The sequence below is a fragment of the Bacillus rossius genome, chromosome 16 (genome assembly GCF_032445375.1).
Source record: "Bacillus rossius redtenbacheri isolate Brsri chromosome 16, Brsri_v3, whole genome shotgun sequence".
Classification (NCBI taxonomy): Eukaryota; Metazoa; Arthropoda; class Insecta; order Phasmatodea; family Bacillidae; genus Bacillus; species Bacillus rossius.
The window spans coordinates 28,374,880-28,394,314 of NC_086343.1; the positions used below are offsets into that span (position 1 = coordinate 28,374,880).

The 19,435-nt window shown below is 41.0% G+C and overlaps 1 protein-coding gene and 1 long non-coding RNA gene across 2 annotated transcripts in view; both read left to right on the top strand.

The window, feature by feature from the left end:
• The window catches only part of LOC134539932 (juvenile hormone esterase-like), a 56,209-nt gene that overhangs the window by 24,721 nt on the left and 12,053 nt on the right, over nt 1-19,435 (top strand). Inside the window, exons 3-4 of the mRNA XM_063382297.1 lie at nt 764-892; nt 1,322-1,469. Coding sequence (XP_063238367.1) covers nt 764-892; nt 1,322-1,469 — 277 coding nt within the window. The remainder of the gene's footprint in view (nt 1-763; nt 893-1,321; nt 1,470-19,435) is intronic.
• LOC134539933 (uncharacterized) lies at nt 16,741-17,179 on the top strand. The gene is made up of 2 exons (XR_010076369.1): nt 16,741-16,789; nt 17,123-17,179. It is a non-coding gene; the product is annotated as an uncharacterized LOC134539933 (long non-coding RNA).

Below are 19,435 nucleotides of genomic sequence, written 5' to 3' on the forward strand. Positions count from 1 at the left end.
TGCTACTTAGTCGTGCCACAGTCGTTTAAATGTTATTTATTTTATAAAAAATATATATATATGAGTGCGGTGGCTAGCAGTTTGAGAAGAAAGTACGTTAACCATTTGGCCGAGAGCAAAATTTAAAAGGCACACAAAAGGAACCAAGGCTGGGAAGGTAGGGAAGGGAAGAAGAGGGTGTGAAATGATGGAGTGCATACCGCATACCGCATTCCGCATTCCTGTTATCACAAGCTTTGAATATATATACTGTATAGAAGTCGCCAGCCCAGGTTAATATTTCTAATACGGTTTGAGGTAGTTGGTTAATTCACCGCCGCAATCGCCACCATCTCTAGGACATCGACTTGTGGTGGTCCCTAGCGGAAAAGTGTCGAACTCTTGAAACACCCCTTCCTCCTCCTGTTGAACGACATTGAGCTGCAGTGAATGATGGGTGGGGGGTGCGGGGGAATGACAGCGGGCGACAGTGCTGCGCTCTAACGTGTAAATAACAACTAAAGACAATACAGGATGTTACGGCAGCGCACTGCAGCGGTGAAGTTCCCAAGCTGCTCATCATGCGCTCCGGAAAAACGTAGAGTAAATCCTATCCACTCGCTACTTCTATACAGTATATATATTCAAAGTCACAAGCAATTCTGCTAGTGAGAAATGCACATCCAGTTTGAAACGAGTTACCTGGGTGAGATCATCGCTGAGGATGTAGTGTGTCGTCTCCAGAGCGAGAGACGCATGCTCGTGTGTGTTTGACGGCGTACAGGCGCCGGTGGCCCACCCGGCGTGGAGCGGGGTGAGGGACGCCCTCGAGTTCGGCTCGCCGTGCGTCCAGCAGGAGAACCCGGGGACCGGCGCTGAGGACTGCCTCTTCGTGAGCGTGTCCACGCCGCAGGTGAGCCACGGTGACAGCGAGGAGTGTCCCACACGTGTACAGCGTTACACAAATCACATGAAGTCATGTAGAGCATTAGTTACACAGCACAGTACCTCAAGACAGCTGTGAATCAATGAACTACATATTCTCCAAATATTCCCGAAGATAAAGTCCAATGGTGATAGATCTTCAGTTATCCAAAAAACAACATTTAACATTGTTTCAATTCACATGTGTGAATGTTATCTTACAGACAGAGGACATGCATATGGCTTTCTAATTCTTTCCATTTGTTGGTGGAAATAGATTTTTTTTTTTTAAGATTTCTTAGAATTTCTAAGGGGCGGGTGTATCTCCCCCCTGCTTACATGGACCTACTTGTGAACTGTATTATTGAACTCTAGTTCTTGTAGAGCGACGTGCACCACGGACTCCTGTGTGACGCAGCTGCCGGGTCACGGGGTCACCCTGAAGCCGGTGATGGTGAACATCCACGGTGGAGGCTTCACCCACGGCTCGGGCAACACCTCGCCCGACCGCATGCTGCAAGAGGGCGTCGTGTTCGTGAGTCTCAACTACCGGCTCAGCGTCCTCGGTATGTGGCACCAGGGTCTTTGCCCCCTCGGCACCTCATTAGACTTAAGGCGATTGGTGCATGGAAAATATTATGAAAAAACTAATTTAACTGTACATATTTATTTTTGATGCTTCTTTTTAAGACATAATATACCTAGAATCTTTTTTAATAAACTTTGTTTACTGAGTTATGTCATTTTAAATGCATTTATTTTTATTCCAAGCCAGAATTATTTAGAAAACACATAATTATGTTAAACTTAAGTATAGTTCAAGAAACGAGTGTACGAATAGGTTTCTGCACCAATAAAAGTAAGAACAATTTTTTTTCATCATCAAAATTACAGTTTAATATTGACAATTTCCATTGATCATTGCTGGACTACTTCAGGAGCGATTTAAAGAATAAATTTAAATGAAAATGAAAACATAATTGGCAGAACACTATTGAGTTATGTATATATTTTCATATCCTTTTTTTTTTATACAATCCGACTCAAAACACGCCCTCTGGAGTGGCAGTTCTAGTGCTGCGTGTAAAACTCTCGCCGCCGGGAAGAATGTCCCCGCGACGTGGCGCTGAGGGCGGCGCTTGTCGGAACCAGGTAGTCCGGCGGAGCTCCAGCCGGCTGGCCCTGCCTGCGGGAGGGGAGGGGGAAGAATGGTGTAGAGGGAGGACGAGAGAGGAGGCCGAAGAAACGAAGGGTCTGTCAAGGTCGCACTTCATAGTGGAGTATCTTCGCTCAAGCAAGGAAATTGTCTCTGTACAGAAAAATTCGTACAGCGAAATTCTTTTTAGCGGTTATGTTTTGACTTGAAGTTGAATACTGACAGGGTGATTATTCTTTTTGGTGGTTGTTTACACATATGAATAAATTTTTACCCTCCAGATTAATATGTTTTGACAGCATAGAACATCAGCTGTGTATTCCGGTTAGTTAGGGTATGCTATATGCACACTAGAATGACAGATCTAAATTTAACCAAAAATATAGATTTTATATTTATTAAAATTTATTTAGAACAGCAAATCAACACTAGGCTATTCTCGTTATATGAAATTTAAAAAAAAAATTAAAATGTTAGCTAGCGATGCCAGAATGCCGGGCACACTAATTACAAATGTCCTTTTGTAATATTACATTGCACAGAACACTGAAACCTTAATACTTCATATGTTTGTTTACAGTTTTATTATTCTGTGCTACGTTATTTAAATTTATATGTTTAATTTATTTTGGGTTTTGAACTATATTTCTGATATTGTTACAGACGTTTGGGCTTTTCTGTATGTAATTATTAAGTAATTGCGGCTTTTGGAATTACGTTTTTCACGGCCAGAAATTGCCCGAGGTTTCGGCGGAACTTTCAAAAAGTGCCTCCAGCCTATTGTTGTAAAAGTTGCTACTAAAGAGAAGCTTGGTTTTGGCCGTTTTGGTGCGTGCAGCTCCGCGTCAGGACGTTCCTGACGCGGGCCTACCGTAAGTTATGTTACGTGTGCGGTAATAATAGTATGTATATAAAGGTTATCATCAGACTGCTGATGTTATGTTAATAAGTTGCAAACGGGAATACGCGATTTTAAAGTTATTAACGTCAGAAATATCATTAGTCTAGGTATGGCCATTTTGTTATTACTCTATCACTAAGTCTGTACTGACGCCCTGCAACTTTTTAACATTGCCGATTGATATTATGACTTTGTTGATGTTGCTGGGATAAACTAAAACCAGCCGCTATTAAATATTATATTTACTAAATTAATTAGCCTCTCAGTATTATTAATGGCACGATCATATGAACATACAATGCACAACTATCTTAGTGATCTTGAGTCTATAGGTCTTATGTTTTATCGGACAATTGATTTAATTTATGAGTTAGTGAATTTTTCGAGCCGTAAATCCATTTTTTAACTCTACGTGAAACATTGACATTTGCGAAGTCGTGCCCATGTACCTGGCAACGATAGTAATTTAAAAAAAATCGGAGTGATATTTTGGTCAAAAGGAATTACTGTATTGAGGGATACATGGTATTTGTTTATTCGTGTGTAAGTAATAAATCAGTCTTAAAATCAGTTAATTATTTTGTCTTCCTCTTTCGTATTCTAATGGAGATAAATATCCGATAAGCATGTGTTACTTGTATCACGACATCTAGGTATTGTTTATCAGTAATTAATATTTTATTTTATTTTTTTTGTTAACTAATGTGCATAGGGCAGTGCACTAGACATCACTACCTGTGTGTAGTAATGCTTTACACTTTTTAACGCATTAGAGTTCACATAAAATGATAAATCCAAAATTTCGTTTAAAAGTATAAATATCAGCGATCAATTTAATTAATGTCCTGTATAACTCAGTGAGTAAAACACTCGAAAATATGTATAACACCTGTTAACATAAATATTTGTTAACATTTAAACTGAACCAAGAAGTGTTAGTGTTTTTTTTCTTCCGTATATTAGAGGTATGGGACATCAAAATACGCATCTGTCGCCCATTGACTTTAAATACAGAATTATAAACTACATATTGTGAAAACATTCTGCAACAGTTTTTGCTGAACGGAAAAACACGGATGAGAAGACAGACGAAATGTGTTTGGTAAATGATTTTTCGTCAAATGAAATGGAACAGGAGTAGTATATGAATGACGGTCCGACGGCAGGCGTCAGGGTGTGGTGCCTGTGGTGCCGACCGCCATATTGGATTGTGACGTCACGGCGGCCATCTTGGATGGATGTGACCTTGACCTTTGACCTTGACCTTGACCCCGGCGGCCATTTTGGATCCGCCATCTTGGATCCGCCATCTTGGATGACGTCATTGTGTTCTCGAAAATTCCGGTGATGTGTTTTCCGCCATATTGGACGATGACGTCACCGTTGCAATTTCCGTTACGGCCACCATCTTTAACTTTTTTATTTATTATCCGATTTTAATGAAATTTTTTTAAAAAATTATAAAAAAAATTGAATAATAAAATTTTAATAAAATACTTATAAAAAATACTTTTACGACACGGAGTTTGGAGTCCTCGGTTCGAACCCGGCGAGGGCAAAAAAAAATGGCGACCGATCCTTCCCTCGTGGTGGGTGCTGGCAGACTGACTCCCACCACTTTTTTTCAAAGCATATATAACATCATCTAGTATGACGTCATGACCGCCATCTTGTCTGCGATGCTGGAAGCCATCATCATTGTATCGTCGGCTAGAGTGCACCGACGCCATGTTAGTTTAATTCTTACCCGCTAGAGTGCAGTAATCATTTATTATTGCTGTGACACCCGCCATCTTGTCATTTGGCCGCCATATTGTCATTTGGCCGCCATCTTGTCATTTGGCCGCCATCTTGAAAATCCGCAATTATTTAGCTAGAAATTCGGGAAAAGTTCCAAAATTCATTAAATAAATTTGTAATCTATATATTGACTGATTGGATCGACTAAGCTCCTTGGTTCGGTCCCTGGATGATACAAAACAACTTTAATTTTAAAAAAGTATCACTAAAGTGTTAGGTTCGAGAAAATAAAAACACCGCAAGTTCTTTTAAAAAAAACTTTTATTACATACATACTACACTACTACAAGTACAATAAAAATACACAGACAAATTACTAAAGTCTTGTGGATTTCTCGATTGAAACAGTCTTCTTACTATACGGACTAAGTCCTTTACATGACTTTAAATGTCTATTCAGTTTATCAGGTCGACATATTGGTACACCACAATTTTCACACAAAGCCGAATTATCGACTTCATTAAAAGGACAGTGATATATTTCGTGTCGTTGTGCAACTCTGAATATTTACCAATGTTTTGTTACAAAATATACAGCTTGATTCCGATGAATGTACAGCCAGTCTATCACAATTCCTGAGGTGCCGTTTTAATCTTCCATATTGTACAAACTTGCTTAAACATCTGTTGCACTGATATTTAATGCTTTCAGAGTTATTACTACAATTGTGTATTACATAATCACGTAATTTCAAGTTTTTGATCTTCTCGCAGTACGTGCAGCCGGATGATGGAACACCGTTGGATGCACCTTCCTTCATCAATGCCACTGGAACTGTTGACAACCATTGTAACACTGCTGACATGTTAACTTCTGAAGCCGTTGAGGTCTGCTCTGCAGAAGATGTTGCACGCGTCGAAATCTCCCGCTGTGCTGAGAGAGCAGGTGTAGCTGTAGACATCGTTGTCATCGGGCTCTGCACTGATGATGGTAGACCTTCGATCCAGGTTGGTGCTGATACTGGTAATGATGCCATCGAGTTCTCAAGAATAGATAGATACTGGTCCATTATGTTATACAAGTCTAACTATCCGAGCCGTTCATCACCGCAGCCAGAGACGGACTGAAGTCCATATCACCTGGGGTCTCACTTATATAGTCTCATTAGCCGGTACAACACATGAGTCAAATCAATAACCATGTTCATTATACGTCTCGGAACATTTTTTATAATGACGATGTAAGCTATCGAGACGTGAAATTAGTTTATTGCACTTTTTGCACTGAAACAGTATTCTTTGAGCATTATTCTGACAGCTGCTTCTTTCATGTCTGCGCGCATTTGAAGTTCTAGTAAATGATGCGTCACAATATTTGCATTGATGCGATGTATGCTCTTCATTACTTGATGTCTGGAATGCAGATGATGAAACTTCAGCTGATGGTGGAACAGCACGTATCGTCGTCTCCTCTGCAGCAGGTATCGGGATCTTCACAGCTGTCGGCACCTCAGCCATTGAGCTCTCCGCTGCCGTGGTCCCCTCTGCAAACGGTATCGGGATCTCCGACTCCATCATCGTTGCTGTCATCGAGGTCCCCGCTGCTGTCGGTAAACATTCTATTCCGGTCGACATAACTAAATCTCACGATACTTAATGGAGAGAGCACGTCCGTACTGCACCGCGGCCAGAGGTGAACTGCGGGTCCAGTCGTCTGAACCTTGCTTATATACCCGTGGTCTACTGGTATACTACATGAGTCAAAATATTGTCTGTATTTAAAAATTTTTTATTAGGTACCTAAAAATTGTAGAAATAAAAACACACGAGTTCAAGTTTTACACATTTATTTATAAAAATTACACAAATACATATTAGGTTAAGGAATCAAGCATTTTCACAAGCAAAGTCTTTAATGCCGCACGAACTGACACGTCGACTCCGGTTCCAACTGGTTCGTTGACTCCGGTTCCAACCGGTTCGCAGGCCACAGGATCAGGAACACAGGTTTCCAGCTGGTCATCTTCTGCGACGTTGACCACTCCGACAAGACATGGTCGATGACGTCTGTGACCACGTCTACGCCTGGGCTTTGGCTCAGTGCTAGTTGGGACAGATTCACTGCCTGAACTGCGACGACGAGACGTACACCGTTTGGACGTCTGCGTAGAAGCATCACAGGTCGCAACAGGTTGCAACACGCTCATGTTTGGTGTTGCACATGCAGACGAGGCGACTACCTCAGTGATGCTAGCAGGAAGGATTGTGTGTGGTCTCATGTGATAGACGGCACAGTTTCCAGGTTCGCAACAAGCTACCAGCTGCTGAGTCGGTTCGTAGGACACAGGAAAGTGCGCAAACCGCCAATGCTGAGCGGCTCTATCACAGGTTTCTGTATATGTACGTAGATACCCGGAATCCCAGTAGCTGTACTCGACACTGCTGAAGCTAGGTCTTGCGCTCACGTACACGTTAGCAGGATGAAACGTAAACATCTTCTTGCAGGTCGAATGACAACTGAAGGCACGTACGTAGGTACGTCATTTATATATGCAGACTCCTACTAACATTGTGCGTGCCATTTCTGCATTAGCTGCGAGTTTGAACAGGCACAGACACGTTCAAACTTGTCATTTGGATGCTTGGCTTCGTACATTGAACATAGTTTGCGCAGGGAAGGACAGCCGTAGTCGGTCTGTATATCCACGATTTCAGCTGCTCCGTCGTCACACAGTTCTCGTAGCCATTTCTTCTGTTCGGGTCCGGCAACGTAGATTATACCACGCGGATTTTGCAGTAGTAAATCTTGAAGTGTGTTTTTCACTTGGTGGTACGGAATTTTTCCTTCGTCCCACTCTAGTCCGTGATAATATTTACATAGCCATTCGTTTGACCGTTTACTTTTTTCGTCTAGTAGTTTCCACGGATACGGAGGTCGGAAGCTGCGGGTTCGAGTCCGGCCGTCGTGAGTGACGGCAATTTCCTTGAGCACGAATCCATTTTGACTCTGGAAACCTTGCAGGTTGCAGTACATGTTGTCGCTAGCAATGCTCGGTCGTAACTAAATTATTATCGAAAACGAAACAGTATTTATGTCAGGATTTTCACAAGTTTGTCTCGACAATTGTACGATGCAAGCCGATCGTGAAGTATCAGACAAAAAGCATAGGTGTTTGGCGGAATATTTCCGCTAGTCGTTATCTCGATCCTACAGTCGATGATGTTTGAATTTATTCGATCATCCTGTTTGGAAACGTCAAACACCATTATCGGTGCCTTGTTCTTGAAACTGTCAGGACTCAGTATCGGTGACTGTCTCCGCCCATAGTAAGCTTGCTGAAACTTGGCATACATTTGATATGCTAGAAGAAATCTTCCACTTTCAAAGTCCATGTTCATGTCAACGTACGGATAACTTTCGCTGTTTAAAAATATTTTTACATTGCGTATTTGACAGTTATCGAATACGGAGCGACTTACTCCTGCATTGAGCTGTCTTCCGGTCTGAAGCCCGACGATGATGTATCTTGGTTTTTCCGTAGCGAAGCTGGACTTTACTATCCAATTGATACGCTGACTATGAGGCAAGCCAGGATAAGTTTCCAGACTCCAGGATCGGAATGGTACATCGAAGTTCTTGCCATTTTCTATGTTCTTCAACATCTTGACTCGTTCAACGGTGCTCACTTGGATGTGGGGCAGCATCCACTCGATAGACTGTAGTGTTAGCGAGACATCTTGAGGGTTTTCTGCAGCGGCGACAATTGCATTAATGTGCGTGTTGGCTAGAAGCAGTACGAGCTCTTGTTTCGAATTAATGATTATATGCTTGTAGTCCTCAGCGAATCCAAGAAGCATGGACAGAGGAACACAAACTTCGAACTTCCCTTCGGCATAAACCGGAAGCTTATATTCATCCTCGAGAGCCCAACCGGCCATCTTTGCAGCAGACAGTTCATTTGGCGTGAGCGAAAGGTAATTTTTCATAGCAGATGTTATGCCTACATCTCTCGTCTGGTCTACCTCGACGCCATTGAGTACATAAGTAATGCGCTCGATTAGGTGAAGAATACCATTGCAGGATATTGACGTCGTTGTCGGATGTGTACCATCCGCTTTTGTAAGCGTGCCTCTTATATGTAGAAATGACTGCGAAGGTAAAGTACAAATATCTTGGTGCTGTACTGCAATGCGTACTTCCGATGGTAGTGCGTACGGCCCGAGCAGGAAATGCAATTCGATTGCAATTCGTGCAATTCCATTTTCGTAATGCTGTCATCAAAAATGACCGGATCTTCCACGTTGAGGATTTCGTCTTCCATATTTATTCGGCACTTGCCCAATACTGAGAAGATACTTTATGTTGTCAGGTGTTAATGCACCGATGTCTGGTAGAGAACTGTTCTTATTCACGGCAATACGATTTCTTTTATAATTGTTCGGTGTTACGAACTTTATGCCCATCGCTTCAAGTGCAGACGTAATGTAATTTCTTCGTCTTGAAAATTCACCAATCGTCCTCGCTGGTCAACGATTCGGACGACGACTTCGTGTGCGCACTTCACGACGACTGGAACGTAAATGATACTTTGCGGTACTTCTACCAGTTTATATCCTGGCGGGACCATCGGCGAAAACTCGTGCAGCATGTTGCTTAGTCTTCCGTTGAGATACGTTCCACTTGCCAAATTACAGTTTATTCTTATGACATTCACAGGCAAAATGTTTACTGCGCGCGTAGATTCGTACGTTCTTCCCGTATCATAAACCTTTGATTCGAATCCGAGCATGGTACCTATGGTGCCAGGTTTCGTAAAGTCAACATTTTCACTGCATGTTAGAATGCTTTTTTGAGTGTTTGGATTTCCATGCAGTTGAAAGTCTACATCCTGTGGTAACATATCCCTGATGTAATTTGCAATGTCGTCAATTTCATAAGAGCCAACAGGTAACCGTATTTCATGAGCGGTCCCATCGCTTTTCAGGAAGCAGATCTTGCAATTTTCTTCGTCGATATTAGGTATGGCATTATACGTTTGAAAATCTACGAGTCCGATACACCATTCTCCGTCTAAATCCAGAGGCGGGAAATGAACCGCCCGCAGCTCAGATGCGTGACCTGTCAAGGTAAGTGTTATCGACATGACTAATAATTTATCATCACTGCACAACCTTTAAGTAGCAATTTTTTATTTGTCAGCTAATTTTTGTTTGTTAAAAAGCGAAGACACAAGTGTCCGCAATTTGTTTGATTAGGCTTCTGTTCCGTTTCGTAATTGTAAAACATCGTAGTGGTCCGACCCAGGTACTGTCGCAGTTCGGGCGGAGGGCGTAAATTACCGAAACTGTCGTAGTAAGTTGCCTTTTTTCCAGACTTTATGTACGCCACCCAGTGCGTGCCGCGTCCCGACGACGTGTCTAAATTAATTATGGCGCACTCACGTGTCTTTGGCTTGCTGGGCAAAGTGTCTCGCATAAACACGCCGCGGAAATGTGGTATTTTCAGTTTGCGTGCGTACTTTATTAAATCTACATTGGTGAGCGGTCGTTTCGGCAAAGAACTTAGGATTTTTTCATTCGTTTCTTCCTCATGCCTCGTCCTGTCTTGTGAGGTTGCAAGTAGAGTCCTGCGCCGTTTTTTTTTACCGATGGCAATGGCTTCCATGCTGGCATTGTGTCGCTGTGCTTCTTTTAACTGCTTGCGCTCATTCTTCGAAGTGTTGACTGCCCGCACTATACCGCTCGTTGCACCGATGAGGCCGCCGAGAGCACCCAATGCAGGCAAAAGCAAAGGAAGAAATCCTCCTATAATCTTCTTGTCGAGAGTCTGTAATTTTTGCTTGGCTTTTTGCACGCCTGCACCAGTCTTGCGCTTCTTGGTCTTGCGTGAGTTAGTCTTTGACTTGATGGAGCTGGCTTGACGAGCACCCAGTCCTAATTTCGTCTTTGCCTTCATGATTTTAGATACGCCCCACGCTGCGATTTTCTCTCCGAGTCCCGCGTTCGACGATTTACTTATATCCTCGACTTCCTGTGCCAATATCTCGTCGGCCCGGTGCCTGGATTCCAGATCCTTGCTTAATGAATATGCGATATCATGCTGCTTGCACTTTTCGTCGAGTGAATTAATGCCCACGTCACCGCGAGCTAACCTTTTCGCTAGTTTAGTCCCGGGGCCGCAAAATCTGTAGCCGGGAATGTGTAGCTCGAATGGTAGATTGTTTATCAGCGAGTTTACGAGTCCCGCGCCGATGTGTTTTTTGTTCTTACCTCTTCGAGACATTACACACAACTGACCAGAAAGTATAAATACGCTTCTTTTATACAATTACTTTAGTACAATGCAGGTCGTCAAGCAAGACGTGTGTTTGCCCGTGCGCATTACGCAAGACGATGAAACTGTCGGTCGTGAATCACGACATGGCTTACTGTTGCCTTCCGCCGTACGATGCATCATAGCGGGGCCGTCAAACTGTGGCAAGACGTGTGTTTTACTGAGTTTACTGGAGGAGCCAAACGGTCTTCGGTTCGAGAATGTTTACTTGTATTCCAAGTCGTTGCAACAGCCAAAGTACCAGCGCCTAGCAACTGTTCTACGCTCGGTGGATGGTCTGGAGTATTTTCCGTTTAGCGATAATACCGATGTTGTACCTCCAACCGAAGCAAAAACCAATTCCGTGTTTGTTTTCGACGATGTGATGTGCGAGAAACAATGCATAATACAAGAGTACTTTTCCATGGGCAGACACGGCAAGGTAGACTGCGTTTACCTGTGTCAGACGTACAGTCGTATTCCAAAACATCTCCTACGAGACAACGCAAAAGTCATAGTTTTGTTTCGAATGGACGAACTTAATTTACGCCACGCTTATGACGATCACGTAAACACCGACATGTCGTTTCAGGAATTCAAAGACATGTGCTCCTTGTGTTGGAAAGAAGAACACGGATTTCTAGTCATCGTAAAGGACTGGCCTCTATATAAGGGCAGGTACAGACGAGGTTTCGATCAGTTTATCGCCAAACATGAGTCATAGCATTTCGAAATTCGGTCGTAGCAGTCGAGACTTACGTACTGCTCTCAAGTCTCATGACGACGTTATCCGCAAATACATTTCGCTACTGGCTCAAAAGGTGGAAAGTGTGAAAAACGAATTACTAGAGTATCTCGTTGCCATCGACCAGCGTGTGGAAGCCTCGGATTCTCGCATTCGCGACATGATCGAAGTATCGAATGCACAAAGACGTGACGATCTGAGAACTTTTCAAAGTAGTCTGAAAGCATCACTATCTCACTTGTCAACAAATTCAGATTTGGCCAAACACAAGAAAGAAGTTTCTGCGATCGAATAAAAAAGTATATAAGGAGGTCTTGCAATAAGTTTTCAGCCAGTACAATGTCGGACCTGGCCAGTGACCTTCATCGAGCTATACAGTCTGTTCGTGAAAAATATTTACTTGCTAGACGAACCAGACTTGCACGTGAGATGGAAAATGAGGAGATATTTAAACCAATCACTAGTCGCCTCGACGAACTTAAAAACAAGGAAGAACCAGTCATCATTGTGAAGACAGAAGTTGAAGATGAAATGCCGACTGTAAAGAAGAGAAAGTATGAACCGGATCGAGAAGAAGAGGACTTAACAAGTACAGAGTCCATGCACAAGAAAAAAATACCGAAAAAGGGACATCAAGTTAATGCAATGGTCCGACCATACCTGATATCGTTTACGAGCCGGAATAATGACACGACCTACGGAGTGTACAGAAAATATAATAAGTGGTTCCTCGGTGCTAAAGAAATAGACTTTCTACCAGGAAACATCGTACGCGTAGCAGAGTACAAAACGCGCGGGACTCCGGGTCTGTACGAATTGCTGTTTCGCAGGGAGCCTAAAGGATATTCTCACAAAGACTTACAAGAGTACAAAAAACTACTAGAGCTAACCAACGCACATTTTCGCGATAACGATCCAGATAGTGGTGTATATAAAGACGTAGATCATGAAAAAATCGACATTCTCGCTAATCTCTTCAGTGAACTAACAATACATGGCGAAGGTTTAAAAAAGCTAGAAAGTGGTCAGATATTTGACTATGTATATTGGGACGACCCTAATGAATTAGTTGATCGCCTTAGAATTCTACATGCTTCGCTTAGCGTAGGAAACTATTCGCACATCAACGAAATAGTCTCCATACTTGAAGAACTGAGGGAAGCCGGCTACATACAATGAGTCGAACCGGAATCGCTCGCGAACTTCATGCTCCTGCTAGACGGAACTACCTTCGTCGCAATGTCATAGTTCGTGGAATTCACGATTTATTCCAGGCGGACCTTGTTGAGATTATACCGTATTCCCGATTGAATAAAGGTTTCAAGTACATGTTGACAGTCATCGATGTTTATAGCAAGTTCGCTTGGGCTAGACCTGTCAAATCAAAGACTGCATCTGACGTAGCCAAGGCCATGAACAATATTTTGCGTGATGGACGTGTACCGTCGCACCTGCAAACGGACCTCGGGAAAGAATTCTACAATGCAACCTTCAAGGCTTTGATGAAGAAGTATGGCATCAAACACTACTCTACATTTAGTAATGTCAAAGCCTCCGTTGTCGAAAGGTTTAACAGAACTTTGCGTTCCAAGATGTGGCAGCAGTTCGCGGCTAACGGAAATTACAAGTGGCTTGACATCTTGCCGAAACTAATAAGCGAGTATAATTCCACGGTGCATTCTACCACGAAAATGAAGCCAAAGGACGTAACGGACAATCGCTTGCTTCAAACAGTGTTTTCCAACACGAAGAAGAAAGATCCACGAAAGCGTAAAGCTAACGTCGGTGACATTGTGCGGATCTCCAAGCAGAAAGGTATCTTCGAGAAAGGTTTCACTGCAAACTGGAGTCCCGAACTTTTCCGTGTGACACATGTTCGTGAATCAGAGCCTAGGACCTACTACCTCGAAGATTTGGACCACAAACCTATCCATGGAGGCTTCTATGCCGAAGAGATTCAACCTACGTTGTATCCCGATACGTACTTGGTGGAGAAGATTATAAAACGAAGAAATGGACGGTCTTACGTCAAGTGGTGGGGCTTTCCACCTCGCTTTAATTCGTGGGTGGCTGATGCGGAAATCGAGAAATCCACAAGACTTTAGTAATTTGTCTGTGTATTTTTTTGTACTTGTAGTAGTGTAGTATGTATGTAATAAAAGTTTTTTTAAAAGAACTTGCGGTGTTTTTATTTTCTCACACCTAACACTTTTTTAGTAATTTTTTAAAATTAAAGTTGTTTTGTATCGGCCAGGGATCGAACCAAGGACCTTATTCGATCTAATCAATCAGTATATAGATTACAAATTTATTTAATGAATTTTGGAACTTTTCCCGAATTTCTAGCTAAATAATTGCGGATTTTCAAGATGGCGGACAAATGACAAGATGGCGGGTGTCACAGCAATAATAAATTACTGCACTCTAGCGGGTAAGAATTAAACTAACATGGCATCGGTGCACTCTAGCCGACGATACAATGATGATGGCTTCCAGCATCGCAGACAAGATGGCGGTCATGATGTCATACTAGATGATGTTATATATGCTTTGAAAAAAAGTGGTGGGAGTCAGTCTGCCAGCACCCACCACGAGGGAAGGATCGGTCGCCATTTTAATTTTTTTTTGCACTCGTCGGGTTCGAACCAAGGTCTCCGAACTCCATGTCGTAAATGTTTGTTTTTTTAAATATTTTTTATTGAAATTTTATTATTTAATTTTTTTTATAATTATTAAAAAAAATTTCATTAAAATCGGATAATAAATAAAAAAGTTAAAGATGGCGGACGTAACGAAAATTGCAACGGTGGCATCATCATTCAAAATGGCGGAAAGCACATCGCCGGAATTTTCGAGAACACAATGACGTCATCCAAAATGGCGGATCCAAGATGGCGGATCCAATATGGCTGCCGTGATCTACTTGTCCCGTTACGATATGTCCCGTTACGATATGTCCCGTTACACTCATCCAAGATGGCCGCCGTGACGTCACAATCCAAGATGGCGGAGCCGGCTCTCGGCTCCACACCCAGAACCCAGATCTAGGACATACATTTACATACTACTAACAGGCCAGTGCTTATCAGAATGAAAGTACAGAACTACTTTTGTGCAAGGAAATGCATTTTACAAAGACATTTCAAGAGAAATCACCTTTAAATGAAATAGATCTTGCTGACATGGAAGAAATATACTTAGATTTAGCGGCCAGGCCCCTTTCAAGTGACGAAATTTCTCTTGAAGGGCTGAAATATGTTTCTGGCTATATAGCTCACCGTTTCAGAAATAAATATCCCGACCTTGGCACTACGGATTTCAATTCGGAGGACGATAGCTGGATACATGTACAATCAAAGGGTAACTTAAAATGTCCCACTAATGAATTTTTTGAATTAATAAAGATAGCTGAAATGTATTTTGATAATGTTCATGGCAACAATTTGTGCATAAAAGAGCGGATTTTTGAATCACTGACTAAAATTATTTGCGGAACTACTGAAAATAAATATCCATAAGAAGTTATATACTGTTTTGTCAGGACAAGAACGTATATGCGTGTCAAGTATTTGAACATGAAATATTTTAACGAACAAGACCAAAAACGCAAAGAAAGAAATAAGATGAGGAAAACTACCCTCTAAGATTTTTCAGTGTGATAGTGTCCACTTTCCTTCACCATAATATGTATGTTCATAATTTATTTACGATGTTTTTTAATTACTATATTTAAGAAAAGCATTTATTGTGAATATCGCAGCAATTATTTAGGGCTTAAGGTATTTATTGTATTCCAAATATTGAGTATGTCATTTTTATTGCCTTTATTAAAAATAATATATATGTTAACAATGTAACAAAATTGCGATATTTTTGTATTGCTATTGCAATTTCGTTTCTTGTAAACATTATTTTAGACTTTTTCATATTGAAATTAAATTTGCTATAGGGTTGTTTGTATTTTAATTTTACAGTTATAAGATTTTTTATATGTTGTTTACTGTTTACAAACATTTGAAAAATATTTCCTTAACCATATTTCCATTTCCATGGCAATAGTCTTGTTAGCTTTTCGGGTAACTCTTCTACATGGATGATAAGATGGTGCGACATCTAAAACATATCACATCACCTTTACATAACTATAAAACTAAGAGGTGTTTTCTTTACATAATATTAAAGCACAATGTTTCCTTGTGGCGTAGGTGATTTAGAATTTCCATTATCTAGAAAAATGGGCTTTCAGAATGTTTTTTAACACACAGTGTTTCGGAAGGTTTTTGAAGAAAAAAATTGACTACCCGTTTTATTTTTTTGCAGCTGAATTCGGGCACGAGCATGAAATATAATTAATCCGTAGGAAGCGCAATGGTTTAAAGTATTAATGTTGAATATTTGAAAAGATTTATTGAAATAGTGTGAGAGAACGAGCGAGTTGAGTGAGAAGATGTGCGCTCTCAGCCACATGACGTGCGCAGTTGCGAACAAAAAAAATAATCCATTCCGCCTCCCCATGGCAAAGGATGAGTGAAAGAGAAACCTGCTAAACCTTCCCCTCCTCCGGGCACGATAGAACCGTATCGGCTGTGTGTTAGAGGGAGAGCGAGATACAATCTCCGAGGTTATGTTAGTTACCGCTAGATGGCAGGCCGCAGAGCGACCGCCAGCGACACCCTTCCCGTATGAAGGCCATCTCGCCACTGACGAGCTGGAACTAATCTCCTGACCTCCCTACATAGTAACGGTCACCCACATAGGCATCTAGACTAGTGATGGGCAGAACGGTTCTTTTGACCGAACCGGTACTTTCGGATCAGTTCCGTGAAAGATTCGTTCAGAACGATTCGTTCATTTCGGTCATTTCGTTCTTTTCTGTGAATAGGATCTGGCTCTTTTATCAGGTGTCGTAACTCGTTCATCCTTTAGAGTATTGGCTACGTGTTTGCTTCCAGCCTCCCCTCGTTATCGCGTGACCCGATAACGAGAGGAGGCTGGATCGCGTGGGTGGTTATCTTTATCTACTCTGCATGGGTAAATGAAATTTCAAACGTCTAGTTGTATACTGACTGTTACAAAATTATTGACTGTTGATCGCTGCAAATGCTTCATGCAGTGATTCTATATAATACGGGAGCATTAAATCTAAGAATGTTAGGTACGAAAGTGATCTTTCTTAACTTTAATTTGTAATCGCACTATTATAGCTAGTACTTGAACATTGCTTTTCGTAGCCAGTGAATCACAGTTGCGTATATGAAACAAGATTATTTATATTGTATTACTTTTTAAGTTACAAATATTAATATACAGGCTATTTACACTCTAGAGAGAGTAAAGTGTTTACATGTAGACCAACACATTTAGAGAAAAAAAGACAAAAATTGAATACTACTACTGCGATTCAGTATGAAGAGAGAAAAATGAAGTAGGTACATTAATTAACACCTAAATGGTAAGTGTGAACATTTGTAGTTACTTTCCCTGTTATTTTTAATTCATGTTTTTTTTCCCCCCCAAATTTGTGTATGTGAATGTGAAAACGCAATTTTAAACCACTACTTAACAGTTGACATTTTCAGGTATAGATACTTTTCATGTTACCCTATTTTATTTGATCAGTTATCGTTTGCTCTTATGAACATGCTCACGCTGTGATTACTAATTCTTCAGACTCCTGACGTCATGAATCATTTCACGAACGAATCAGACCGGGCGCGTGGCCGGTTCTCTCATCTCGTTCTCTCGTTCTCTCCGCGTTTTCGTTCTTCCGAATCTTTCAAGGTACCGGCTCTCAAAGAGCCGGTTGGATCTCTCGTTCTCTCCACATTTTCGTTCTACCGAATCTTTCAAGGTACCGGCTCTCAAAGAGCCGGTTGGTTCTCTCGTTCTCTCCGCATTTTCGTTCTACCGAATCTTTCAAGGTACCGGCTCTCAAAGAGCCGGTTGGTTCTCTCGTTCTCTCCGCATTTTCGTTCTACCGAATCTTTCAAGGTACCGGCTCTCAAAGAGCCGGTTGGATCTCTCGTTCTCTCCACATTTTCGTTCTACCGAATCTTTCAAGGTACCGGCTCTCAAAGAGCCGGTTGGTTCTCTCGTTCTCTCCGCATTTTCGTTCTACCGAATCTTTCAAGGTACCGGCTCTCAAAGAGCCGGTTCTTTACATCGCGAACGAATCGCAAGATTTCGTTCTCTCAAAGATTCGTTCTTTTTGAACGAATCGTTAACGAACGACCCATCACTAATCTAGACTCTTTAATGATCATATGATTGTTTTCGGGCCTGTGACCGTTTTTTACCATGCACCAATCGCCTTAACACCCACACAAAAAGTTGAAACATCATATATTCTTATATTTCCTCCTTTTTCTACTAAACAACCCACAAGGCCGTCTGAATGGATCCAACAAAACATAATGTACCGTTGCATACTTTTATAACTACCTGTTCATTTTCTAATACGTAGTAAAAATATGTTCTACTATTATGTTAAAGTACTGTCGCTACAAAGAAAAAACTTAAATATTTACAAGTTAATGTTAGCAGGTCCTGTCTAGTGAGGAGAAACAGACTAGGTACTCTACATGTTCACCAAAATATTGTGCTGTCTTGTTTTTTTTAGAGATGGATGATATGTATTAAAAACCGATACCGATCCGATTACCGATACAAAACTGATTCAATACTTTTTGTAAATAATCACAGTGCAAGTCTCCAGAAATTCAATGTTTTTAAATAATAAGTTATTACTTTAATATTTTTATTTATTATAAAAAAAATTGGAAAATGACAAAAAAAAGCCTTTACCACATAAAATAAGTGTGTAGCACAATACACATTATGATTATGCCTTTGACAAATTAACGAACACAATATTAGAGTAAAGCCTTAAACAAACAAACAAACAAACAAACAAAAAGAGTATAGAACATTTCCAAAGTTATAAACAGGTAAATATAAAATATGGTGACACCTGAGTGGAATAAGTGATGCACTTTTTTTTCTTCGTGGAAATCAGGTTTTTTTTTTAATGTGGGTTGGAAAAAAATTGTATTGGAAATCCATAAAATTAGGTATATTGGCCGATACCGAACTAAAAGATTACATTGTTTCAACCCTAGTGTTTTTATGTGTGTCTAAACTACCTTCACAAGGACTGATTTCAGTAAGACACTGAGATAAGACTGAAAAATCTTTCAAGTTCTGAAGCGTACAAAAACGTATCCCCATCACAGGAAGCTCCTCCAGAGCCTGTAACGGAGATAAATACGAACAGGTATCAATATACCAGAGAGTCTCCTTGAGGTAGGAGAAAGAGTAAGAGTCACTGGTACCCTAAAGACTAGAGAGAAAAAAAAAATTAATAACAGATCCTTTTAGTCAAAAGTGTTAAAAATTAAAAAAAAATTTAATTTAGGTGATATAATCCACATATGATACAAACAATTTTACAAAGAACGTGTTTTCGTAGACGCGTACAAGGATGCAGAGTACCTATCTTGTATTTAACATGCACGAGGTCGTAAAGAATAGAATGTCTCGAAATGCAGTGTAACACATAAACAGTTAAAAATACGAACATTACTGAAGACAATTAATAACATAACAGTATACAAGCAAATATGATTATAGAAGTATGTTTCACGTAATCTTGGATAACGAGCAAGATGTGTGTATACA